General features: G+C 45.8%; 1 protein-coding gene across 2 annotated transcripts in view; it reads right to left on the minus strand.

Moving 5' to 3' along the window:
• Nucleotides 1–9,658: 9,658 nt before the first annotated feature.
• The window catches only part of SLC15A1 (solute carrier family 15 member 1), a 47,591-nt gene continuing 30,268 nt past the window's right edge, over nt 9,659–26,981 (minus strand). For both annotated transcript variants that reach the window (XM_043891974.1, XM_043891975.1), the window contains exons 12-23: nt 24,463–24,507; nt 24,290–24,322; nt 24,120–24,208; nt 23,379–23,460; nt 21,481–21,600; nt 20,046–20,189; nt 18,750–18,799; nt 14,132–14,239; nt 13,902–14,010; nt 13,199–13,342; nt 11,563–11,670; nt 9,659–10,439 (exon numbers count right to left, since the gene is read on the minus strand). In XM_043891974.1, coding sequence (XP_043747909.1) covers nt 10,248–10,439; nt 11,563–11,670; nt 13,199–13,342; nt 13,902–14,010; nt 14,132–14,239; nt 18,750–18,799; nt 20,046–20,189; nt 21,481–21,600; nt 23,379–23,460; nt 24,120–24,208; nt 24,290–24,322; nt 24,463–24,507 — 1,224 coding nt within the window. In that variant the 3' untranslated portion in view covers nt 9,659–10,247. The remainder of the gene's footprint in view (nt 10,440–11,562; nt 11,671–13,198; nt 13,343–13,901; nt 14,011–14,131; nt 14,240–18,749; nt 18,800–20,045; nt 20,190–21,480; nt 21,601–23,378; nt 23,461–24,119; nt 24,209–24,289; nt 24,323–24,462; nt 24,508–26,981) is intronic.

The following is a 26,981-nucleotide window of genomic DNA, read 5'->3' on the forward strand; positions in this document are numbered from 1 at the left end:
TGAGTTTTCCAAATTTGCTGGCATATTGAGTGCAGCACTTTCACAGCATCATCTTTCAGGATTTGAAATAGCTCAACTGGAATTCCATCATCTCCATGAGCTTTATTTGTAATAATGCTTTCTAAGGCATCACTATCTAAATAACATACCTACCTGATAATCTGTTCTAACAACAGCACCGAGGAAATCTGAACCGTGCCTCGGAGAGTTTACATCTAAACACACCTGACAAATTTACAGAAACAGACACACGCCCATGTTTCAGCTGTACCATCTGGCTTACCGTGCTGGTCACCACACACCTTCAAGTGACTCACAGTGCTTTAGAAGTTGCATTTTCCCCAGGAAAGATTCACTAGTGTTGATGGGAGACAGGAGTTCCAGCTTAAAGTTCATAGTTTTGAATAGTTGTCCTCAGTGACCCACACCACGCTTCCATACACTCACTAGCTCCAAAGTTGTTCCCGAAAGGCACACGGGACCAGAGTGTTTCCACCGCGTTTGACAGCTTCCATTGTGCTCTTGCATGATAGCCAAAGCTGTGTGTCAGCCTCTGTTACTGATATTCCCTGTTGTGTTTAGAAAAAAACCCAGATGCCCAGGCTACAACCCCAGAATGCTGAATCTGGGTCTAGGGAGGCACAGGCCCTGGGGCTCCTCAGATGATGCTCAGGAGCAGCCCAGATTGAGAACCACTGACAGCTTCCCGATACACATAGGAAAGAACCCCAGGTCTTATCACGGCCCCCAAAGGCCCTACACGACCAATCTGGTCACCCTGCCCTCGTCCCCTGCTCACCACACTCCGGACGTGGGCGCCTCTTGGCTGTTCTTCGACCTACGAGCCCTATTCCCATCTCAAGCACCTGCTCTTGTCAGGATCCTCCAGAATGTTCTTTCCCTGTCTTGCTCCCTTAGTCCATGCAGGTCTCTGCTCAGATGTTACCATTTCAGAGAGGCCCTCCTGGGCTACTCCTTCTAAATATCAGACTTCACCCCTCACTCAGTTTATTTTTTAGCTTCATAGTGCTTATCAACACCTGACACTACATTTATTAGTTTATCTGACCTATATCAGTGTCTGGAAAATGGGAGAAGCTTAATAAATATGTACCGTACAAATAAATGAGTGGATGAGGATGTAAGTCAAATAATGCAAACCGACGTGCCTGATAAATGTGTTTTTCCCCTAATTACACAAAGCCAGTGGCTTCCAGATGCTGCCTGGTGCCAAATCGGGGAACAGCGACCCCTGCTGGAAGCTGTACCCGAGTTCCAGAGAGAACAGAGTCTATTCATGCCAGTCCCAAGAATGAAACGTTTAGAAAAAAAATACACAGTGTATGATGGGACCTTTGTATGCACATTCATGAAACATTCCTAATAAGGTATTCCCGACATTTACAAAAGCCTTTTGCTGGCAGTTGTCCCAAGTTTTCCCAAGGATGTTCTCTTCTGCCATCTTGTGGCCAAACTGGGGAACTTGCAGGAGAGCAGTTTGTGATGGCCTGGCTTCCCAGATAGCTCAGTTGGTAAAGAATCCGCCTGCAATGCAGGAGACCTCGGTTTGATTCCTGGGTCAGGAAGATCCGCTGGACAAGGGATAGGCTTTAGTTCAGTTGCTCAGTCGTGCCCGGTTCTTTGCGACCCCATGGACTGCAGCACCCCAGGCCTCCCTGTCCATCGCCAACTCCCGGAGTTTACTCAAACTCCATTGAGTTGGTGATGTCATCCAACCATCTCATCCTCTGTCGTCCCCTTCTCCTCCTGCCTTCAGTCTTTCCCAGCATCAGGGTCTTTTCAAATGAGTCAGCTCTTCACACCAGGTGGCCAAAGTATTGGAGTTTCAGCTTCAGTATCAGTGCTTCCAATGAATATTCAGAATTGATTTCCTTTAGGATGGACTGGTTGGATCTCCTTGCAGTCCAAGGGACTCTCAAGAGTCTTCTCCAACACCACAGTTCAAAAGCATCAATTCTTCAGCGCTCAGCTTTCTTTATAGTCCAACTCTCACATGCATACATGACCACTGGAAAAACCATAGCTTTGACTGGACAGACCTTTGTTGGCTACCCTCTCCACTATTCTTGGGCTTCCCTTGTGGCTCAGTTGGTAAAGAATCCATCCGCAATGTGGGAGACCTGGGTTCGATCCCTGGGTTGAGAAGATCCCCTGGAGAAGGGAAAGGCTACCCACTCCAGTGTTCTGGCCTGGAGAATCCCATGGACCATACAGTTGCAAAGAGTCAGACAGGACTGAGCTATTTTCACTTCATTTTTTTCTTTTCTGCTTAGTCAAAAGGAAGGATCCTGGCTGGGCTTGCCCAGGGCCATTCGGTAAAACAACTGTGGTCATTTAACCAGAACCCCAGTGCTACCCAGCTTCTCTGGCTTCTGTTTTTTAGAAACAGTAAGCAACCGAAGTGACGGCCTTGATTGGTGGCTTCTGCTGGGGGACAGCAGAGAGAAGTGTCCGAGGGCCACCACCCCAGAGCCCAGGCCAGCTCGACCTTAGTAGTCCCATTCTGACACATCCCTGCACCAACCCATCACAGCTGGACTTTGACAATCTGGTCTGGGGACTCAGTAAATGCTTGCCACCTCCACGACAGCAGGCTTTATCTATTTTGTACCCCTAGTATGTTAAACTGCATCGAGCACCGTGTAGGTGCTGACTAGATAGTTGATGGGATGAAATAATAATTATATTTACAGAGCACTTACAACTTGCCATGCACTTTAGGAAGCCCGAACACTTTACACGCATTGTCTCCTAAATTAGGCTGACCAACCTGTCCCAGTTTGCCCAAGAATGTCCCAGAACATCCCCCACCCCCAGTCCCTGACAGACAGGGACAGTTGGCCCCTGTATTAGTCAGCTGGGGCTGCCTTAAAATGCCACAGACTGAGTGGCTTTGACAATAGGAATTCATTTACTTACAGTTCTGGAGGCTGGAGGTCCAAGGTCAAGATGCCATCAGGGTCGGCTTTCTGGTGAGGCCTCTCTTTCTGGCTTGGGGATGCTGGGAGGTTGGGGGGGGTGTGGAGAGAGGAAGGGAGGGAAACAGGGGACAGCGGCGTGTTGCGGCAGAGAGCTTTCACTTCTAAGTGTGTGAATTCCAAGGTGAGGGCTCCCTGGCTCCCAGCTGGGCCGCTTGCTGTAGGTCGTTAGCACTTACTGGACACACATGGGCTGTGTTGTTAGTAACTGGGTGGGATGTATGAAGAATTCTTTGCAGGTTTGAAAACCAAACCAAGGACCCAAGTTAAGACAGATGACCGATTGAAGGTTAGTCTTAACTCCAGGTTAGTCTTACTGAGGGTGAGTCTTACCGAGATAGAAATCTGTTGAACACCAGGGGGCAGCTGGGAACGTCTTCTCTGCCCAAAGGGGCCCTTTAGGAAAGGGCTCCGGGCACCTTTTTGCTGGTGATTTCAAAGCTGGGAAACCTGTCAGAGCCAGTTCTGTGAGTTGGCCTGCACCTCCCTCCTCTGACCCCTGGTGACGGGGGGCAGGGACCATTTTAGGAGCCGCGCATGAGATGGAAAGTGTCCAGGGAAGCACTTCTTCAGTCAGCGCTGAGGACAGGACAGTCCCCAGGCACAAAGACCCACCGTCTGGACCCATCCTCTGACTCCTGCACAAGTAGAAAGCTCTTAGGGCCCCACAGTGGCCTCCGGCCTTAGGAAGCACAAGGATGTTCTCCATCCTTGATGTTGGAGGCCTGGCAGGCTTTCTGGAGAAGTCCTGTGTGTCAGGGGCCTCAGCTCACCCCGATCAAAGGCAGTCAACGGGACAGAGCCCGGCCAGTGCAAGGCTGTCTCGAGGGCTCCAGGACAGCAGCCTTACAGATCTGTCCCCTGTTCCCTTTAAACCCATCTATGGAGCCTCCAGGGGCTTCCCAGGTGGCGCTAGTGGTAAAGTACCCACCTGCCAATGCAGGAGACATAAGAGACGTGGGTTCAATCCCTGGGTCGGGAAGATCCCCTGGAGGAGGGCATAACCCACTCTTGCCTGGAGAATCCCATGGACAGAGGAGCCTGGCGGGCTACAGTCCATGTGATTGTAAAGAATTGGACACGACTGAAGTGACTTAGCATGGACCCACAGCACGGAGCCGCCAAGTTTCATTAGCACAAGCCAAACGTTCCATCGGATCAAGACCCTGGAGCTCTGAGTGGTCAGAGGTCGGCAGGATTTGGGAAGCGGGGACAAGGCTGCAGGGGCTGGAGGCGGGCTGTGTGCTCGCTGACACCCCGCGGAGCCCCGGGCCGGCCGGGCTCTGTCTTATTGATCGCCTTTGATCGGGGGTGAGCTGAGGCCCCTGACACACAGGACTTCTCCAGAAAGCCTGCCAGGCCTCCGACATCACAGGATGGAGGCGAGTGCAAGGAGAATTGCAGGAGGAGGGGCGGAGAAGTGGGGAGTAGGTGTTCAATGAGGATGTTTGTTTTGCAAGACGAAAGAAGTTCTAGAGTGGGCTGGGGGTGATGGCTGTATAGCCGCGTGGATGTGCGTAACAACCCTGGACTCTGTAGCTTCAGAATGGCTCAGTGGGGAACTTTGTATGTATTGGGTTGGCCAAAAAGTTCGTTCGGGTTTTTCTCTCCCCACCCCACACCATTACAGCTTATAGAAAACCTCATATGAACTTATTGGTCAACCCAGTATTTTGCCACAACTAAGAAAAAGAGAACAAAACAGCCTGCTCTTCCTCTACAGCCTCGCTGTGGCTTGCTGGCCCCTCCTCTGCGGCTCACCCCCACGCCCCACCTCCCAAGCTGGCTTCCCCGCACCTGAGACCCTGGGCCTCAGACCTGAGACCCTGGGCAAGCTTCAGAGCTGATCGCCCAGTGATGGACTCCCCCTGGTGCTGGAGGCGTGCAAAATCCAGAGCGACTGGGGAGGGGGTCCCAGTATTCCCAGAACGCCACGAGATCTTTACAGGAGGGCCTGGCTCTCTCGAAGATGGCAAATGTGTTTAATCCATTTCCGTGTAATCCTTTGAGAGCAGGACTTCCCAGTTTCTCCTACCTATACATGCGCCTCTCGCTCACCGAGGCCAGGCCTGGGGTGTCCACCTGCATGTCAGGTGAACCGTGTCTCTCTGAGGCCCCTCAGTCCGGTCCCCCCTTTGCTCTTGGACCTGGTACATCAGCCCTGCCATCACACGTCTGCATCTGACAACGTTAAAGGAGAGCGGACAGCCTGGTGATGGGGAGGCAGGCACTCGTCCCTGCTCAGACGGGCTTGGGTTCGTGCTGGCTATGTGGCTGTGGGCAAGTTAGTTAAGCTGGTTATGCCTCAGTTTTCCTATCTTTAAAATGGGGGTATTAAGACATTCCTTAGTATCGTTATAGGGATTAAATTAATTTAATCCATACTGTCCAGTAAGCACTGGCAGCTGAGAGGCAGGTTCGTGGTGGGTGTGACCTTGGGCAGATCACCTGGTTTCTCAGCTCCTGTCTTCTTGTGGAATCGGAATAATAACAGTCATCCACATTACAGGGCTGTTGCAAAGGCCACACGCTTTTACACTTGACGCAGTGATGTGCTTCACAGGCCCTCTGCCCATATTCAGTGTCCAGTAAATGTTAACCCCTATTATTTGTCATAAAAAAAAACAATGAAGCCGCAAAAAAAAGAAAATCCAGAATGCACGGCTACAATGGTTAACAAAAATCAAATTGGAACATACACTTAATGAAGTAACTTTTTGAAAATTCTAAAATAGACCACAAAATAAACATCTTAGTACCCTGAAAGAAATAAAGAACCACCACCAAAAAGAAAAAAAAAAACCACCAACAACATTATGGAGGCATGTGGAAGCAAAACAAGAATAGGCTGATCAGACTCATGTGGACATTATAACCACCTTTCAAAATATTCTCCACTAAAAGGTCTATGCTAGAGGGTGTGGAGAGAAGGGGACCCTCCGACACTGCTGATGGGAATGTAAATTGGTGCAGGCATTACGGAGAACAGGATGGAGGTCCTTTTAAAATTCCAAAAATAGAGCTACCCCAGGAATCCCACTCCTGCGCACATATCCAGAGAAAAGCTACATGCACCCCAGTGTTCACTGCAGCACTGTTTACAATAGCCCGGACACGGAAGCAACTTGAATGCCCATCAACAGAGCAATGGATAAAGGAGGTGTGGTACATATGTACAATGAAATATTGTTCAGCCATAGAAGGAATAAAATAATGCCATTTTCAGCAACAAGGATGGACATGCAGATTATCATACTAAGTAAGTCAGACAGAAAAAGACAAATATATGATATCACTTACATGTGGAATCTAAAAAATGATACAAATAATCTTGTTTACAAAACAGAAACAGACTCACAGACATAGAAAGCAAACTTATGGTTACCAAACAGGAAAGGGGAGAGGGAGGGATAAATTGAGAGCATGAGATTAACATATGCACACTAGTATATATAAAACAGATAATCCATAAGGACGTGTGGTATAATATGCACAACTCTACTCAATACTCTATAATAACCTACATGGATTAGAATCTGAAATTAGAATCTGAAAAAGAATAGATGTATGTATATGAATAACCTAATTACTCTGCTGTTACACCTGAAACTAACACAATATTGTAAATCAAGTATACTCCAATATAAAATAAAACTTAAAAACAAAACAGAAAAACCCCTAATATTCTGGCTTTTAGGTAAAAGCAATGAAATCCTGCTATTTCCAAGGAATTCATTTCCATTTCAGACATTCTCCCAACCCACATAGGATCGTACTTCAACACAGGCAACATTAAAGTCAGTGAATTATTCTGGTTAAACACCAATCAGCCTGGAACTTAGAGAAAGGTGTAAAGCACAGAACAATGAGGGCCAGGGAAAGGGCAGAAGATCAGAGGTCATGGATCTGGCCCCAAGTATCCCCCCTGCCCACTCCTGCCCCATGACACCTGCCACTGTTCAAAGTTTCGTGAACAAAGTCTAAAACACCCACGGTGGCTCCCATCAGTCTTGAATACGTTTGGAAGAAATGGGACGATCACAGCAAGTTTACTCTGAAAGAAGAAAGATAGAAAGAAAGTGAAGTCGCTCAGTCGTGTCCGACTCTTTGCGACCCCATGGACTGTAGCCTACCAGGCTCCTCCGTCCATGAGATTTTCCAGGCAAGAATACTGGAGTGGGTTGCCATTTTCTTCTTCAGGGTATCTTTCTGACCCAGGTATCAAATCTGGATCTCCCATATTGCAGGCAGACGCGTTACCATCTGAACTACCAGCGAAGTCTTAAAAACTCACCTCTAATGATCAGAGTGCCCTGCTGCCCTGCAGGCCTTCCTCTTATTCTTTAAAGGCCAATGGAGATCATGTAGGTGTGTTTCCTGTCCAACTGTAAAGCATGCTCACTGTTAATATCAGAGTCAATTGAGGAGCTGGTCTCCACTCAACATTTGGAAGCCTGGTGTGTGTCAGGCACCCTGAAGCAAAGGATTGCAAAGACCTCAGTTTGTCTCATGTTCTCTTTGTTTTGTAGGAGAGGAAAATGAACTTTTGCAAGGTGAAGAGTTGCCCATGTTACCCTGCAGTTGTAAGAAGTGTTAGGACCAGAGTATTTTTGAGGATTTAGTAGCAGCAGCAGCTCCTTGGATTATTGACAAGAGTGCTCATCACTGTGACTGCTGCTTTCCCCCATCAAAGGCACATGGTGTAAGCTGGGGGTAGAAATGACCAGGGAGGCAAAAGTCATGGTCCCTTAGAGCTAGTCTTTCATACTAGACTTTGTCAACAGGGTCATTCAAATCACTGCTGAATGCTCAGCTCTCAGCCTCTTCCATTTCACTCCTCGCAGTCCAAGAGATTTTAAATTGGCACTTAACACAGAGAGACCAACCAACTCCTGGAAATTAAATGGACAACAGGATACAGAGCTTCCAGTCAGAGAGCTTCTGATCCAGGGAAAGCTGGACAGTCTCAATACCCAAGAGGTGAGTGATGGAAGTGCAGAAGAGAGACAGCCAAACCGTTGTCAGGGCAACATGAACTTGTTTTTGTTCAAAACCTGCCAACCATACCTTTAGCAGGCGTGAGCAAAAAGTTTAAAAGGTCTAGAGATAAGAAAGGAAGCTATGAACAAACAAACAAATGGAACCAGCTGGGACCAAGATGGCAGCAGAATCTGATCTCTAACAGACCCTGAGTCTCATTATACACTGAATTTACTACATTAGCATGATTAGCATATTAAATGACACCCCTACCAACAGCCATGACCGGACACCAAGGACCAGAAAAGCTTAAACAGAGTGGCACTCCACTTCCTTGAAAAAGCCCTCCAGCTACCCCGCCGGGTAGATGGCATGTTTCCCCATCATCAGCCTCAGTCCACCTCCCTTTGTCTTTACTCTGAAATCAAATCTCTCTCGCCAGGAGGGTGAGAAATTGATCTGTGAACTTGGTCTCCATTTCTCCATTCTTTGGCTGCTGAATAAAGTTTGTGCTCTGTCCATCTCAGCTTCAGTTTCGCTACTTGTCTACTTGAACCCAGCTTGGGCGAGGGCTCAAGCAGGGTCCATGCAACTCAAAGTGAAGAGAAAGTTGCTCCGTCGCGTCTGAATCTGCAACACCATGGACTTCTGCATGGAACTCTCCAGGCCAGAATACTGGAGTGGGTAGCCTTTCCCTTCTCCAGGGGATCTTCCCAACCCAGGGATCGAACCCAGGTCTCCCGCATTGCAGGCAGATTCTTTACCAGCTGAGCCACGTGGGAAACCCAATGCAACTTAATTCATTGTAACAAAACTGGGGGACAGGACAATTGTTGGAGGAGGTGGCTTGGATCCCAAACACAAGAGGACTTTGCCAGGAGGGGTGCGTGAGTGAGGGTAGGTCAGGACCAAGTGTCTCAGGATCTGATTTTTCTTTTGCCTTTGATGGGAAAGAGACCCACTGCATTCCAGGGGACGGAAGCTGGTGGATCGCGGTGAGCAGAGAGAAATGTGCTATATCTATGGAAGGAAGAGCCTCCTCAGGTGAGAACGGGGACTTGCTCTGAAGGACTGAAGAGATCCCTCAGCAAGCTTTGCTCATTGCGTTCGCGTTTCTCGATCTGGACTTTGTCTCTGCGTCGTTCCCTCTCCACTGTGCGATGATCAGCAGAGGCATCTCAGAGATCCAAGCTCCAAACCCAGGAACCAGTGCCCACATTCACAGCTGGGCGTGCGTCTGAAATAAATTGTTGCTTGTTTTTTTTTTATGGGAGTGCCGAGGTAGACTCGTTCTGGGTCTGACACCTGAGAATGGTTGTATGATAAATATCTATAGGACGGACTGGGCAGGGAGTATTTTCAGTATTTTGGAACAATTTTTATTCAAGCAGAAAAATGCTCACGAGTGTTGAGATAAACCCTTTGAGATGGTAAGAAATATGCACATAGGAAGCTTCTAATAATAAAAGAGAAGCGTAGGCTAGAGATACCCCTGAGAAAAGCAGGACCAAAAGAAGCAAACCCTGACATTTCCTGTTTCTGGAATTTCCTGTATGTGGGCCCTGCTTTGTTCATGCTTTTGTCCCCTTCTGATGAAATTCCAATGAGCGAGCACCGCTTGTATAGTCAGGAAGCACCTAAGGACTTCTCACCCTGCCCCCTAATACACAGACACTTACTCTTGAGAATGAGAGTTTATTTCATACCGTTGAAACTCCAAAAATCATGGCTGGCCTTTACCTGAGTGGTTTTTCGAGTTATACATAATTTACAAAGAGGTAGGGAATGGAAAAACAACTAACAACAGAAGGTCGAGTTATCAGTTAATACCAGCCGGTCCTTCTTACGAATACGCACCATTCAAAAGCCTAACCATTCACTTTTTGCCTCATTTAACATTGTTTCCACAGAGTGTACCAATGCAAACAGTATGGAACTTTGCCACCATTTCAAAAATTCAAGTTAGTCCAAAATAACTTTATTTGTGTGTTAGGAAAAGGAGTTAAGGCAGAGTATGGACTCTGCTATAAAAGTGTGTGTGGGTGTGTGTGCGCTTTAAATAAGACTTCTCTAAAAACAAACAAACAAAAGGACTTCTTTTGGAGTTTCAGGTTCATTGCTGGCTGCTTAGAAAGCAGCTGTCTTGGTTTGGTCCACAGTTCTGAAGTCTTCCCCATCAGAGGCCACCCAGCAGAGTGTCTGGCCCCCAGGGGACAGACCCCTGGGCACACCCCGGGCCCAGCCCCAGCTTCGCTTGCCTCCGGACATTCACATTTGTGTCTGTGAGACGGAGTCCAGCTTGGTGTACGGGTTACTCTTTTCCAAGTAACCTTTCTTGTCATCCTTATCAAACTGAGCTTCAATCTCTGCTGGGTTGATGTACGTATAGAATCGCGCCATGATGGCAAATATTACGCAGACGACCAGAAGCAGTGCCGCAAACAGAACGTACTCAGCCCACTTCGAAGAGTTTGAGTTGGAGCAGGAAAAACACAAAAACAGTAGAGGTTATGGGAATGCATGTATACATTGTGGGTAGTTTTTCTTTAGACATTCAGATCGAAGGTGTTGGAAATGCTGTTGTTAGGGAAAATTGGTAGGCTATGGCTACAGATACAGAATGGCCAGCTTTTCCCGAATGCCCAAGTGTAACGATAACATTCTTTTAACAGCTCTGGAGTGCAGACACCCATAAGAAAATGAGAAAAAAATCTCTAAAAACCCAAGTCTTAAGGCAAAAAGCTGGACCAAGAGAACACCAGGCAGTAGTCTTGAGGGAAAAAGAACATGCTGAAATGTTTTAAATTACCCTTTGGCAATGCCGCGAGGTCATGAGCACGCAGGATAGACCCTGATGGGTCCTGGTGGGGTTGGTAATGAATCTGACGGGCTAAGGGGCAGCTCTCTTACGAGGCAGAGATGCTGAGTGCTGGGGGATAGAGTTCTAGAGCCAGAGAAGCCCTCATTTTAATGGGAAAAATTGTGACAACTTTTGGAATGGTTTTAACTTTAGGTGTTATGAAACTTTCTGGATAACATGCCTGGTTTGGGGCCATTAAGCTGCATTCAATGAAGCTAAGAAAGACATTTCCTCTCATAGTAAATGATATTAGGGTGTTGGTATGTTGTCCTCAGGCTTCCTGGTGGCTCAGACAGTAAAGAATCTGCCTGCAATGCGGGAGACCCTGGGTTTGACCCCTGGGTCAGGAAGATCCCCTGGAGGAGGGCATGGCAACCCACTCCAGTGTTCTTGCCTGGAGAATCTCCATGGACAGAAGTGCCTGGTGGGCTACTGTCCGTGGGGTTGCAAAGAGTCGGACACGACTGAGCACAGACCTCACAGCGCAGCCGGTTAACCGCACATGGTTACATCTGGTTATATTCCGGCCACATAACATCAAGGAGAAATAAGGAGAATGAGCACACGCTTGGCCGTGAGGGCGTTTGGGAACTGCTCTGTCTGTCTGGATCTGAGGGTATTATTTGGCCATTAGCGGAGATGACCACGTGTATATACAGATGGCTAGGGAGGGTCATCAACAGACAAGACAGAGGTACACGCGACCTCTGTTTGCATCCGTACCTGTTCACTGAACTGGCCTGCTCCCGCCACAATAAGCACGATGATGTTGCCGACAGCCACGGTCAACAGCCATCCTGCTTGAAGTACCGACTTCATGTTGGAAGGAGCCTGAAGGAAATGACACAGAGTGAGTCCCAACTCAGACGCCAAGCTCAGAGCAGGAGATCACACCTAACTCAACGACGCCCTTAATGAGGCCGTCGACCCCCCAAAAGGCACATTAAGAGCTGGGTTGGTTTAATGTGAAAAGGACTATCACTCGGATGATGAGACATCCCAAATGCTCCTGCTCTGTGAGCACACGGGAGTCGTTTGTTCTCTACTCTCTGCATGCTTGCAGAGTTATCATCCTAAGGAAACGGATGGATCTACAGACACCGATTCTATCTCCATAGAAGAATTCTCACACAAAGCCACCCGGCTTGGCACCTCCTTCACCCCAAGTGGAGGCTGCGCCCCGTGTTTTCATCTTGCTCTTTGGGGAGTTTTCCTGCCAAGTCACCAAAACTTCTCACCAAACAAACTCTTGTCACCTGTGTTGCAGTCACCTCCTTAACTAGACTGTGAGGTCATTGCAGAAAAGGAGCATCCAGCTCACATTTACAGTCTTTACTGCAAAATGTGAAGATACTGGGCATGCGGGGGTTATGACGGCTCTGGCCATACTGTGATAAACCAGTTCAGAATCTAAGGTCTAATTCAGGCATCAGCAACATGTGCCTCATTAGCCTAACATGCACAAAAGCAATCCTACTTTTTAACTTTTAAGAGTGAGACCTTCATCAGTGGTTTTACTGGGAGTTACGAAGAGACCTCAAGTGACCCTTGAAGACAATGAGGACACAGACCTGTATGTGGATGCTATTATGATTGGGGTTGAAAACATGGAAGCCATTGGCATCTTGACCCTGGTAATGGTCATTAATAGAGTTTTTCCTACTTAGGACCCCAAATTCTATCATATAACTGGGAATTCAGACACCTATAGGTGGACACTCATAATGCTAAACAGTAATATTCCTTTTTTTGTGGGGGGGAACCTCACCATGAGGCTTGTGGGGTCTCAGTTTCCTAATCAGGGATTGAACATGTGCCCTTGGCTGAGAAGCACGGAGTCCTAACCACTGGATCACCAGGGAATTCCTTAAACAGTAATATTCTTATTCAGTAAATAAGACTGGGTACTCTCTAAAACCCACAGAAGGCAATGGCACCCCACTCCAGTACTCTTGCCTGGAAAATCCCACGGACGGAAGAGCCTGGTGGGCTGCAGTCCATGGGGTCGCCAAGAGTTAGACACGACTAAGTGACTTCATTCTCACTTTTCACTTTCATGCATTGGAGAAGGAAATGGCAACCCACTCCAGTGTTCTTGCCTGGAGAATCCCAGGGACGGGGGAGCCTGGTGGGCTGCCGTCTATGGGGTCGCATAGAGTTGGACATGACTGAAGTGACTTAGCAGCAGCAGCAATCTCTAAAACCATGTTCAGTAGAATGTACCATAATCTACCCACATTTCCAGACTTTTCTTTTACACTGTAAGTACCTGGCTACTCCAGCTTATTATTAAGTCCCAGTAGCATTTTTGGAAGGCAGCGTTGTAGGAGAGGGGTGTACACGACAATAGACAAGAAACCTGAGAATAGGAGAACTCCAATCCGGTGACGGAGAAAACCACCTCGCCACAGGTGAGGAGGAAGTACTGGGGGATCTGCAGAGCCATGTTGACTGTGTTGGGGGAGATGTCTTCGAAAGCCCTTGGTTCGGGGCAGCCATCACTCTGAACCAGGAAGGCAGAAACAAGAAGGAGACATGAAAATCGAGACTGCTTCCAGAATACATATTACGCAGACCAGCCAGCTGAACTTGGACCTTCAGGGTTACCTCATACAATCTATCCAGAAAGTACACCTTGTAAATGTAAATATGCAACACTGCATTTTATCCTTGGACTGGGATGGCCTTGGTGGGACTTGAAAGTCTGTTCACTAGCTTTTTCCTCTTCAATGAGAGAGTAGGTTGGAAGTCAGGTTTGTTGAAAACATTCCCAGCTCTTTGAACTAAAAGTCTCCAAAGTCTATGTTAAGAGTCTATGAGGAAGCATCAGATACTGATCAACATGAACTTTTAGAGTAAGTCAGTTTGTGTAATTTTATTCTAACAGTGAACTTAAGGCAACAATAAACTAAAGAATTAGTGGTGAACTGAATTAATCCTAAACTTGTTTAAAATATAGACCATTATATTACTCCATTAAATCACTCCTATGTTCTGTTTGCAAGGACTCTCATCAATAAAGTTTGAATGGCACACCTGATTCAGTGCAATGAGTCACTAACCTTCCTGGTGATTACGTAGGTAAATGCACTACCAAATTCAAGGTAGGATGTTTTGAACTCATTTGCACACTGTTGTGAAATCTCTGGTGAGTTTATTGTGAAGCTCTTTCTACAAAAGAAAGGTTAATACAGGTTAACATTCTTGGTATTGAAACCTTCAATGTACTATTTAAAGAAAAAGGCTGGAAACCCTTGAACTGTAGAGCAAAGTGGCCGTTGTAGGTACTTACATGCCAGAAGAGAAAAAAAGATATTCACTGGCTTTGTGACTGGAGACATTGTTGTAAACTTCCCCATCCATTGTGACATTGAAGCTCTCGCCAAAAGCATTTACGAATCTGCAACAGAAAACCATCTGTCTTGTGAGAAGACTGCTCTAGGTCACAGTATGTCGCACCTGAAGCTGGCTCTGTTTCCTTTTGGAAGGAATTTAAGATGTTTGCAGAAGACTTCTAGAGTATAAAGACAGAAAGTAACCAAGTCTAGGTTTGTGTTTGCTCACCTGCTCATGAGAACACACCTAAAAGAATTTATTTAACACAGTAAAATGCTGGGAACTTTTCTAACTACTTTGTAACCAGGAACTATTTCAGTGATATTTGGGGATATTAAGTACAGGTTGAAACAGGTGTTGATCTTTTTCCTTTCCAAAAGGCAGCCTTGTCTTTGGGCTTCTTACTCCAGAAGCTTGAGAGCCAAAGCAGTGAACGACCAAAAGCAGAAGTTACTGAGTACCTAAAAGTCAGTCTCCAACTGGGGCTTATTTTGGGGGTCAGAGAAGCCCAATTATTTCCTTTACCTTTAAAGAGCACCCTCAGGCAAGAAGGGGCTCCGAGGAGTGGGGAGGATGACTTGGGCCAGCCCAGGAAGCAGAGAGAGTTTTAAGGAATTCCCTTTAGACGGTAGAGACCTATGCCTGCAGATCACAGAGTAAACGTGACCAGCATCCCATAGGAATACGGCTGGGAATGGAATACCCAGTAGCACTGGGTGCTGGGTCCCAAGGTTTCTAGTCTCTGCAGTGTCCCCTGTGCCCAAGCTTCCAGGGGACCCGTTGAGTTATTTCCTCCAAAGGACCATATAGGTGGTGACCAGGGGGACAAATGGTTAGAGACGCCTTCCTCAAATGTTCCAGGCTAGAGAAGACTCTGACATTCTTATACTGCCCCAGGAAGGAGAAGTGGGCTGCCCCAAATAAGACCGGTGGGTCTTTTCTGACAGAGAGGCGAGTGAAGGTATACAGATCATCCAATTTAGAGAATGAGAGGTGATAATGGTATATACTTAAGTACCATAAAGAACAATGTAACTTTCACATCCATAAAATATAGGGTGATGGAATAAAATTCATGTTTCAAGGCAGGACAAGAAAATGAAGCATAACATGTTCCTTACCCATACTGAGCCCTCCCTAATGGCATGTGTCTTCATTATACATTAACCAGACCTCCTCAAAGGTGAGAATGCTTGCTCCACCACAGAGATCAATGCTTTTTTGTTTTCTTTCCTCTGATGCCAGCAATGTGAGTCCTTGGAAGATATGATTGTTTCCTTATTCAGTAAGGGGTCATGATTACCTGTGGCTCGCTTTGTACATTCAGATCTGGCTTGTGTGTTTTGGGTGAGCTGATGAAAAAATGTCAGTGTATCATTCTGATGTATAATCTTTTGTCTCAAAAATGTATATTTTGAAGTACCTTTGTATACATGAAGTACCTTTGACTTCTAACAAGTGGAACAGGTCTCAGAGTTTTCTGGAAGAGTGCTTCCTGGGTTATACTTCTTAGATTGGCTCAAATAAAATTCTCTGTTTCTTCCTTAGACGGACTATTAATTTTTTGTCAACAGTGGCCAAGTTTCATCTATGTTTGTGGCAATATGTAATATCGGTCAAATTCCAGGGACTGAGGGGACATTTTTATGAGTAAAATTCAAGTCCAAAAGTCCTTAGGCATTTGATTTGGTGTCATTTGACAGGTGATTCAAGTAGAAAACTGAACCTGATGGAGGTTGACAGGAGCCTCACAGAATGAATTCTGCTCCAAACTGTAAATGCCACTTTCATAGAAGGCGAAGATGAACCATTTGAAACACAGACAGTGGAAATAGCATGAAATTAGGGGTAGACCCTTGGGCCTGGGGCCTGGCTTTGTAATATTATAAGACATAAGACTTAAAACATAACCCTAACACTTGAGTACTATTGCCGGCCTGACATATGTCTTAGGGTTGGTATGAGATAACAGTAAGAATGGAAATCATCCAAAAAAAAAAAAAAAAAGCAACATCACAAATATCAGATGCGTTTTCACATACACACAGAAAATAGTAAAGCATAAGCAGCAAACACATTCTGAGCTCTTTGAAAGGTGAGGAAAGCAGAGGTTCAAGACCTATTGAGCTCTCAGAGTTTTGACTAGGCAAATCCTAGGGTCCCACTAAGGGACCCTTGGCTTTGGCCTCTTAGGAGCACCAGGATCTAAGCTACAAAGTGATTGTGCGAGGAGGTATGGAGGGTGGGTACCAGCTGAGAAAATGACACAAATGGGACTGGTTCCTTAAAGAATAACTGGGGGACAGAGATATTTGTTCTTCTTCAATTAAAAATAAATAGGCTTTATGAGGTAGAATTCACATATAGCAAAACTCACCCCTTTAAATAAAGCCTAAATTCAGTGATTTCACGATAGCCACAGGGTTGTGCAACCAGCACAACAGTCCCGGTTCTCATCAGTCCAAAAGGGCACTCGACCCCCACTGGCAGTGACTCTCCACGCCCCCTCCCGCCCCCAGGCCCTGGCAACCACTGCTCTGCTTTCTGTCTCTGTGGATATGCTGCCGTTTCGTGTAAATGGAAGCGCACGGCAGGAGGTCTGGGTGCCTGGCTTCTCCAGCTTAGCGTAATGTCTTTAAGGTCCATTCACACTGCAGCAGAGAGCTGTACTCCATCCCTCTGCGTGGAGGAATAATATTCCATTGTATGGACAGACCACATTTTGTTCATCAGCTGATGGGCATTTTAATTGTTTCTACATTTTTGTCTGCTGTCCTTTGACCATTTATCTACAAGTTTTTGAGTGGACATATGTTTCCATTTCTTTGGGGTGAATACCTCGGTGAAAAAAAATGAGTGGTAATTGCCAAGGAAGGGGAGAATGGGGAAGGGAGATATTGGTCGAAGGGTGTGAAACTTTCAGTTTTTTGAGAAAATATTTATTTATTTGACTGCATCAGGTCTTAGTTGCAGCATGTGGGATCCTTTTAGTTGCAGCATGCAAACTCTGAGTTGTGGCATGTGGGATCTAGTTTCCTGACCAGGAGTGGAACCCAGGTCCCCTGCATTGCGAGCAGGGAGTCCTAACCACTGGATCACCAGGGAAGTTCCAACCAGTTTTAAGATGAATAAGTTCTAAGGATCCAAAGTACAGCATGGTAACTATAACTAATTAATATTATATAATATACTTAAAATTTGCTAAGAGACTAAATCTTTTAGCATTCTCATAATTTAAAAAGGGTAACTTTCAGGGGATGAATATATTAGTTAACTTGATTGTGGTAACTATTTGACAACGTATACATATATCAAACCATCACGTTGTATATTTTAAATATTTACGATTTTGTCAATTATATCTCAGTAAAACTAAAAAAATCATAAACCAAAAAACTAGTGCTACAATTGAGATAGGAATTGCATTAAACCAATAGATCAGTTTGGGGGGGACTGATATCTTTGCTGTATTAAGTTCTCTAATTAATGAAACCAATGTATCTCTCCATTTATTTAGCTCTTCATTGATTTTTCATCAGCTTTTTGTAGTTTCAGCTCTCAAATCCCACATGTGTCTTATAAGATTTATAAATAGTATTTCATCACTTTTTTTTAAGCGATGGTAAAAGGTATAGCTTTCAATCATTTATTGCTGGTATATACAAATACGTTTGTCTTGTCATTGGCCTTGTGTCCTGTAACCCTCCTAAACTCACTTAGTGAGTCTGTGAGCTTTTGCTATCGGGGACTTGTGATGTAGACATTCATGCCTTCTGCGTGTAGAGAGAGCTTTATTTCTTCCTTTCCAGTCGAGATGCTTTTACATATTTTTCTTGCCTCATGGCACTAGCATCTGCAAGGATCTTAAAAAGGAGTGGAGTAGACGGCCTGACCTAGTTCCTGATGTTGGGGCAGGGGGCGGGGGAACATTTAGACTTCTGCCATTAAGTGCAATGTTAGCTGGGATTTTAAAAAATTCTATCTGTTTTGCTGTGATGGGTCTTTGCTGCTGCGCATGGGCTTTCTCTAGTTGCGGTGAGTGGGGCTACTCCTCTGCGGCGCATGGGCTTCCCACTGTGGTGGCTTCTCTTGTTGTGGAGCAGGGGCTCTAGCGTACTGGAGCTTCAGTAGTTACAGTATGTGGGCTCAGTAGTTGTGGATCAAGCTTAGTTGCCCCGTGGCGTGTAGAATCTTCCCTGACCAGGGACTGAACCTGTGCCCCCTGCACTGGCAGGCAGACTCTTAACCACCAGACCATCAGGGAAGTCCAGTACTTTTTCAGAATAAGGAACTTCCCTTCAGCTCCTAGTTTGCTGAGGGTTGTTAAATGGATGGATGCTGAATTTTATCAAATCTTTTTTCTGCATCAATTGATTTGACGATGTGGATTTTCCTCTTTAGTATATTAAGATGATGGATTTTATTTACGATTTAAAAAATACTGAACCAGCCTCACATTCTTGGGGGAAAGCCCAGACTCTCATTTGATATCCTTGTTATAGCTGGATTTTACCATGGGTACACATTACTTCCAGAAGAAGCTGATATAACAAGTGTTAAAGAAGTTCACATACCTGATTCCATTTCTCCCTTTTTCTGGCTTCTGGTTAAGGCCATCTTTTACCTGAGAAAGAAAACATGACCAAATCTAACTCCTTAGAATAAGTTCCGATGAACAGTTCAGGCTTTAGAGAAGGAGAATGCTGGGGACATTTATTCTAGGAGCTAAGGGCACCGTGATTAAATTAGCTGGGCTCCACCACTCAGCCTTGGTTTACGTGAAGTTAAAAGGAGCCTTTACAATTTTTAAAAACTTTTTTATTTTGTATTGTGCGTGCATACTAAGCCACTTCAGTCATGTCCAACTCTTTATGACCCTGCGGAGTGTAGCTCACCAGGTTCCTCTGTCCTTGGGATTCTCCAGGCAAGAATACTGGAGTGGGTTGCCATTTCCTTCTCCAGGGGCTCCTCCTGACCCAGGGATCGAACCCACGTCTCTTATGTCTCCTGCACTAACAGGCGGGTTCTTTACCACTGTGCCACCTAGAAAGCCATTTTGTTTTGGGGTTTAATCAATTAACGGTGTTGTGATAGTTTCGGGTGAACAGCAAAGGGGCTCAGCCACACAAACATGTGTACATTCTCATCCGACTCCATTCCCATCCAGGCTGCCACATAATATCGAGCAGAGTTCCACAAGCCTGTACAATTTTTAGTGCTTGCTTTTTAGTGGTTCCACAGAACACTGCTCTCTTAAGGATTTAGGGCAAGCCTCTCAACAGCCCCCTAATTACACACATTACCAACAAGTCTTAATTCTGTATTGCAGTTTTGTAGAAGCTCACCAAAACTCACCTTACAGAATACCCACAACTCCTTCACTAGGTCAACTACACCTTCATAGCTTCTTTATATGCCGAACGGAATATCTAGATGTTCATATTTTGTCATGAAATCATTTTAATGCATTTCTATTGCTTTTACTTAATGCAGTCACTATTTTTTCCAGAGATGGCTCTAATTTCCCAATTACCCACTGCCAATTTTTAAAATGAATACTATTAAAGGTATATTGAAAACTTTATCTCAAAAAGTCTCTGAGAATGCACACAGGTACTATGCGACTTGTGTTCAAACACACCATACTGTGCCCAGAAGTTCTTTTTAAAATTTGTCAAATTCCTATCAACCTTGCCCATTCACCAGTCAAACCTTTATTGGAAGTCAGATGACTATGTCCTTGAAAAAGCAAGAATTGAGGATTATCTAATACAATACTACATGGGGGTAAAACAAAGTCACACCACTAAATGGCCATGTCTCCAACAACACAAACAGTTAGAATCAGCTGGAAATGTCCAGCTACTTACCAGTTGGTAGTTATTTGGGGCCCAAACAAGAAGGGTATGGCGATGGCCTGACTCAAAGTTATGGGTTACTGGAGCGACTGGTGATCCAGTAGAAGAAATGTTTACACTTAGGTTGTCTACGTTGAAAGTCATAAATTCTTTTGTCTATAATGGGGGGAAAGGAGTCACAGTTTACACCAGAGCCTTGTTCTGTACTAAGTGACACTGTCATGCATACTATTTGACATTCCCAGGTCATGTTCATACACATCAAAAATGCCTTGCGGGGAGCTGGCACTGGTTTGTCTCAGCTCCCGCAGCAGCCTGCCCCTGTGGACGCTAGTCTAAAGTTGTTTAGCATTACCACAGGAACTATGACTTTCAGCTATTTTACTTTCATTTTAAGATGATAAACGCTATGGAAATTATTTCTACCATTGGGCAAAGAGCCACATTGAGGAAAAGCAACAGCCTGGGTGAAAACCAATAGTGGCCTTTCCTAAGCATCAGGAGTCAAACACTCTTTCTTCCTGCACAATTATTAGTTTGGTGAGATCTAAGGGAGTGGTCCTCAACAGGACCTCAACAGGTGGCTGAACAGTAATGAGTTCTGGAGCTGGGATGCTGGTGTTAGAATTATCAAAGCTCTCCAGACTTCAGGTTGAGAAGCTCTAATCGAGATCCATGACCATCCATCTACAGCGTGGTGTTCCAGCCTCAGTGCTATTCGTATTTGGGGCCAGACAATTCTTTGTTGAGGGACTGGTGTGTCAGTATCTCTAGTTGCTCTGTGTGTGTGTGCATGTGTGTGTGTGTGTGTGTATGCGTGCGCGCATACACACACATGTTCACTCACTCAGTCATGTCCAACTCTTTTGCAACCTCATGGACCTTAGCCCACCAGGCTCCTCTGTCCATGGGCTTCTCCAGGCAAAAATACTGGAGTGGGTTGCCATTTCCTTCTCCAGGGGATCTTCTCGACCCAGGGATTGAACCCACACCTCTTGTGCCTCCTGTTTACCATTGTGCCACCTGGGAAGCTCCTAGCTTCTACACAGGAGATGCCAACAGCAAAATCCCAGTTGTGACAGCAAAAAAACGTCTCCAGAGATTGCCCAGTGTTCCTTGAGGGGCCAGAATGGCGCTGGTGGAGAACCACTGACCCAGAACCTTGCTCTTTAAAGTGTGGTTCCATCACCAGCAAAAGCACTGTCACCCGAGAGCTTGTAAAAATATAGCACTTCAGACCCACTGGTCACAAATCTGCATTTTAACAAGCTACCCGGGTGATTCATAGACACTGGTCCAGAGTGAAGCCAGAATTAGATGAAAGATGAAGACGTTTCACTTTGGGGCTCGTCTTGGGATTGTTCCAAGAACCCAGAAGATCGGCTCTCCAAACCCTATTATTATAATTCGGGTCAGAAGAGGGAAAAACAAGCTCACTTCCACTTACTTGAGACATCGGGCCACATGTCACTGTCGTTCCGGGAAAAGACATGGTCATGTTATTATTTCCTATATTCAGGACTTTGATTTGGACTTCATTTCCTTTGGGGAAGACGGGCAGAGTTTTCTGAGCAAAACAAAAGAGACGTGGCCTTGAGGTCCTCGGTGCATGTTGATGATGACCTTAACCTTGGCTCTGCGATCCTATCCCCCTGGCTGAGGCAGCCATCCTGGCTGAGGCAGCCATCTTGGCTGAGGCACACCAGGCATCCACCACGAAGCCCAGGAGGCCTCCATTTCCATGTCTCCTGGCACCCGGAGAAAGCAGTGCTCACACAGAACATGGTAATGGTCAGCAAGAGGCTGCCCCAGCTCCCACCTGGCCACCTCCAAGTCAAACCTGGTCAAAGGATGCCAGGTTATGCAGCCCAGTACGTGAAGGCTCAGAGCAACCATCCCTTACACGAGGTTGCTCTGGTAGGGCCTGGGATCTTCTCTCTCCTGATGCCAGCCTCCTTGCTCGTAACTCTGTTGGCTGGGACCTCAGCCCTGGACACGGTCCTCTGAAGATCCCCTCACAACGCTTTATGGACTCCTGCCTCACACCCTGCTCAGGGGTCCTGCCTTTTCCCTACCATGTCTTCTCTCAAATCCCAGGGTCAATGAGGCAATCCATATCGATTTTAGCCCCATAATTCATTTTTCCATAAAGCAAGTCCTGTCCAAGAGAAGGTGAACACACCCAAGTTCATGGCAGTATTACTGACAACAGCCACGAAGTGGAATGACCCAGTGTCCATCAACCAGTAAATGGAAAACAACAGGTGTTACATCAGACTATTATTCTGCCTGAAGGGAGGAAACTCTGACACGTCCTACAACATGATGTCATCGTGCTCAGTGAAACAGAAGAAGACAAGTACTGTACGACTCCACTTTCACGAGATACAGAGAACAGTCAAATTCATGGAGAGAAAAAAGAAAGGTCATGCCTGGGGGACTGGAGAAACGGGAAACAGGGAGCTGTTGTTCAATGGGTACAGGGTTTCAGTTTTGCAAGACGGAAAGAGTTCTAGAGATTGAGGTCACAACCATATGGATGTTCTTAGCACTATCAAACTGTACACGCAGAAATGGTTAAGATGGTAAATTTTATGTTATATGTATTTTACCACAATTAAAAATTTAAACAGAGAAGGGAAAGGGAGGGAGGGACAGAAAGACAGAGATGGAGAAAGAGAGAGAGACATGGGGTGAAGGAGTGGGGAAAGGAGGGGAGAGCAGAGAGGGTATGAGAGACACAGAGAGAAAGAGACCTTTTATCTAAGACCTCAGATGAACAACCTCAGACCCATATTGAGCCCAACTGACATGTGGATGAGCTGCTGCAGAACTAACCATATCGGGAATGTTAGAATACAAAAGGTGTCTTCCCATTAACAATTTCCCATTAATGAGCTTTTTGAAGGACTGTGTGAGTGACCAACCTCTTTTTTTTTTTCTGTTTGTTTTTATTAGTTGGAGGCTAATTACTTTACAATATTGTAGTGGTTTTTTTGCCATACCTTTAACCAGATCTCTTAGGAGTTCAGATTGCAAAACAAGTTCCACAACCTTCCCTCCATCATAAAAACTGTATTCTAAATGGAAGCCCCCATGTAAATAAGTGCCATCTAAGTTTTCTCCTGAGTGTGCCCTTTCAGCCCTGTATCCTGGCTGCGTCCTCTGCAGGGAGAAGAACCCTCAGGGCAGGCTGACTGAAAGGGCACACCATCCACAGCTCCAGGACTTGCTTCACCAGCCAATCCCGGGCCCCCTGCATAGTCTCAGTCCTGGAGGGGGATGCGCCACCCCCCCTCCCCGACCCACCAGGAAAGGCCACTGCAGAATCAGAAGGCAACTCACGTCAATCTCCACCTGCACGATGGCAGCCGCCACAAAAGCCATGGAAGCCAGGAACATGCCAACTGTCATCTTCTTCAAGGAGCTGGGGGGGATGAGTGAGAGGGTGACTCTCAGGAAGCTGTGGGCAAGTGAGCTGAGGGCAAACGCCTGAAGGGAGTCCTCCTCTCCCATCCCCAGACAAAACCAATTCCCCCCTAAACACGTGGATCCCAAGGGTCTCTCTTTTATTTTTAAATTAAGCCCACATCTTCATTTGTTTATTTTTGTCTGTGCCACAGGGCTTGAGAGAACCTAGTTCCCCAACCAGGAATCGAACTTGTGGCCCCTGCAGCGGAAGTGCGGGGTCTTAACCACTGGACCGCCAGGGAATTCCCTCCAAGGGCCTCTTTGGCTCTTATTCATGACCAAGACGAAGGAGGATAAACGTAATACACTTTCTCACTTGCATTTGGACATCCAATTTCTAGAGACTCCTCTGGATCATAGTTGAAATTTCTATCATCTGTGCATACCAGGGAGTCTTAATTAGAGGCTTCTGCAGACAGCCATTAATAGCACTATTATTTTAAGGTCAAATTTTCAGAAACACCAGCACATAGACATCTGCTTCAAAAATATTTCTTGGAAAACTCCCTCAGACACGTCGAATTGTGGGAGAAGAGCCAGACATTCCTACCCCCAGGGCCCTGGGAGGTGAGGGAACACAGCCCCAACCCCAACCCTAAGCCGAGGGTCACCTACGTGAAATTTAAACCACACTTTGCGATCAGAGGATATACCACAGCATCCACGATGGGGACCATGATGACAATCAGGATGGCGTTCACCGTCTGCAGGTGAAGTGGAGAGGGGCTGTTACTGTCTCAGTGGTGGCTCTGAGCTCGGAAAGCAACTGAAGTATTTTCTCCTACCTGCATCTGATCTGGCTGGATCTCAATGATTCCCTAAAAAAGAGGGGGGATATCTCACTGATAAGTTCTCATAGAGGATCGCTTGAGGGCTTGAAATGTTAAGAGAGGGAAGCAGAAAGAGAGCAAAGGAATAGTGACCCAGGGCTGTCCATATCTCCATGCCCCAAACTTACAATTTTCCCACTCATGGTCGTTGCTTGCAGTGTCCATCTGGAGCCCTTAAAAAACAAATAGGCTTACTGCATCATTTGGGAACATGGGTTTTAAATGTTTTACAAGTCAGTGTGGAGTCTTCCTAATCAGGAAAGAGGTCTGAATTGTTACGGGGTTTAAAACTGTTTGTCAGCATCAGGCTGGTCTCCGGCTCTGCTGTGACTATAGGTGAGGACAAACTGTTTGCATTTCCACTGTTCAGTTAACAACAAATAGTACTCCAAGCCCTCATGAAGAATGCACCAACTACTGCTTTGAGATAAGCTAGCTCCAATAGTTTGGCCACCTGATACAAAGAGACGACTCACTAGAAAAGACCCTGAGGATGGTAAAGATTGAAGGCAGGAGAAGAGGGCAGCAGAGGATAAAATGGTTAGGTAGCATCACTGACTCAATGGACATGAGTCTGAGCAAACTCTGGTAGATAGTGAAAGACAGGGAAGCCTGGCATGCTGCGGACTATGGGGTCACAAAGAGTAGGACATGAACTTAGTGACTGAACAACAACAACATCCTTCAGAAAGACAAAAACGCACTTCTGAGGTTTGTTGGGAAGCTGACATCACCTGCGAAGTGAGAGCAGCTTCATACCCTGAGGATATTCTCTATGTACTAGGGTCACAGTTTCAGGAATATTGTAACTGTTAAGTTCTACTGCTGACAGCTAGACTGTCCTACAGCTAGACTGTAACTCCATCAAGAGGGTGATGGATTTAAACCTCGGCAGCCTATTGACATTCAACCTGTTTTGCAGTGACAGATGATGCGGGACTGTACAAGTGTATGTTATATAGCCCATGGAGAACTGGATATGTGAATGTTCCAGTGTAATCTATCACATCTGGTCCCTCCACTGGGAGAACAGCATAGAAAGTCAGGAAGTCTGCCACTGGGAGTTCTTAATCTAAGCCGGTCACTGACTACTTAATACATGTTCTCTCTTTTGATCCTCACTGCCTTGTCCTGGGTCATTACACTTTCAGAAGGCTCACAGGATGACACCAAGTCACACAGCTGAAAGGTGCTGAGTGCATTCCTAGTGCAAGCCTGATTCTAATAATTGGTCCCTGCCCAAAATGCAAAACTGGTTAAGATGCTGATCTAAATTCCATACTTTCAAATGAGAAGATTACTGTCTACATTTTTTCCCCCAAGAGATGATATATCCTTTTAATAATCCTTCCTGTGCAATAAAACCATGCATGTGTGCAAATTTTTTTCTTCAACCTCAGTTTCTAAAAGAAAGGCTATCTTATGACTTTGGCTCCTGAGCTTCATGCATTGGATTTTCTAATCCTATTTTGAAAAATTCCTAGGTACGTATCTTCCAGCTGTGTCAAGTGAATGATGTGTCCTAGCTCCTGCTCTGGGAAGAATGACTTTGGCAGAGTCATTTCACATTTCTGGATGGCATTTCTAGCCCAAGTATCCCATTTCAGTGTGGAAGATACCAAGTCTCAGTCTAAATATTCTGTGGATCCCATACAAGACAATACATCTTTTACTTGCTGTATCAAACCAGTCAATCCTAAAGGAAATCAACCCTGAATACTCACTGGAAGGGCTGTTGCTGAAACTGAAGCTAACACTTTGGCCACCTGTTGCAAAGAGATGACTCACTGAAAAAGACCCTGATGTTGGGAAAGACTGAGGGCAAGAGGAGAAGGGGTGACAGAGGCTGGGATGGTTGGATAGCATCACTGACTCAATGGACATGAATTCGAGCAACTCTGGGAGACAGTGGGACAGGGAAGCCTGGTATGCTGCAGTCCATGGAGTCGCAAAGAACTGGACATGACTGAGCAGCGACTAAACAACAACCATCAGTAGAAAAACTTTGTTCTCACTCTGACTGGCAGGAGTCCTGGATACTTGGATCAACTCTTCTGCAAGACTCCTATGGACAAGTACACACTGCTGGATTTAAAATGGAGAACCAACAAGGACCTACTGTGTAGCACAGAGAACTCTGCTCAATGTTATGTGGCAGCCTGGATGGAGGGGAGAATGGATACTTGTATATGTATGGCTGAGTCCCTGGACTGTACGCTTGGAACTATCACGACATTGTTAATTGACTACACCCCAATACAAAATGAAAAGTTAAACAACATTTTCCAAGGCTCCTTTACTCGACCCCCACCTAATTTTCTTCATTATTTTGCTATACAAATGTGGATATAACCATCTAGAGTTAACTAAAAAAAAGAAAAAGGAAACCCAGGGCAATCTATCGGAAAAGACCCTGACACTGGGAAAGATTGAGAGCAAGAGGAGAAGGGGCGACAGAGGATGAGATGGTTGGATGGCATCACCGACTCAATGGACATGAGTTTGAGCAAGCTCTGGGAGATGGTGAAGGACAGGGAAGCCTGGCGTGCTACAGTTCATGGGATCACCAAGAGACAGACACGACTGAGTGGGTGAACAACAACCAGGTGATCTAACAGTTACCATATAAATGAAACATGAAAAAGGA

The sequence above is a fragment of the Cervus elaphus genome, chromosome 30 (genome assembly GCF_910594005.1).
Source record: "Cervus elaphus chromosome 30, mCerEla1.1, whole genome shotgun sequence".
Lineage (NCBI taxonomy): Eukaryota > Metazoa > Chordata > Mammalia > Artiodactyla > Cervidae > Cervus > Cervus elaphus.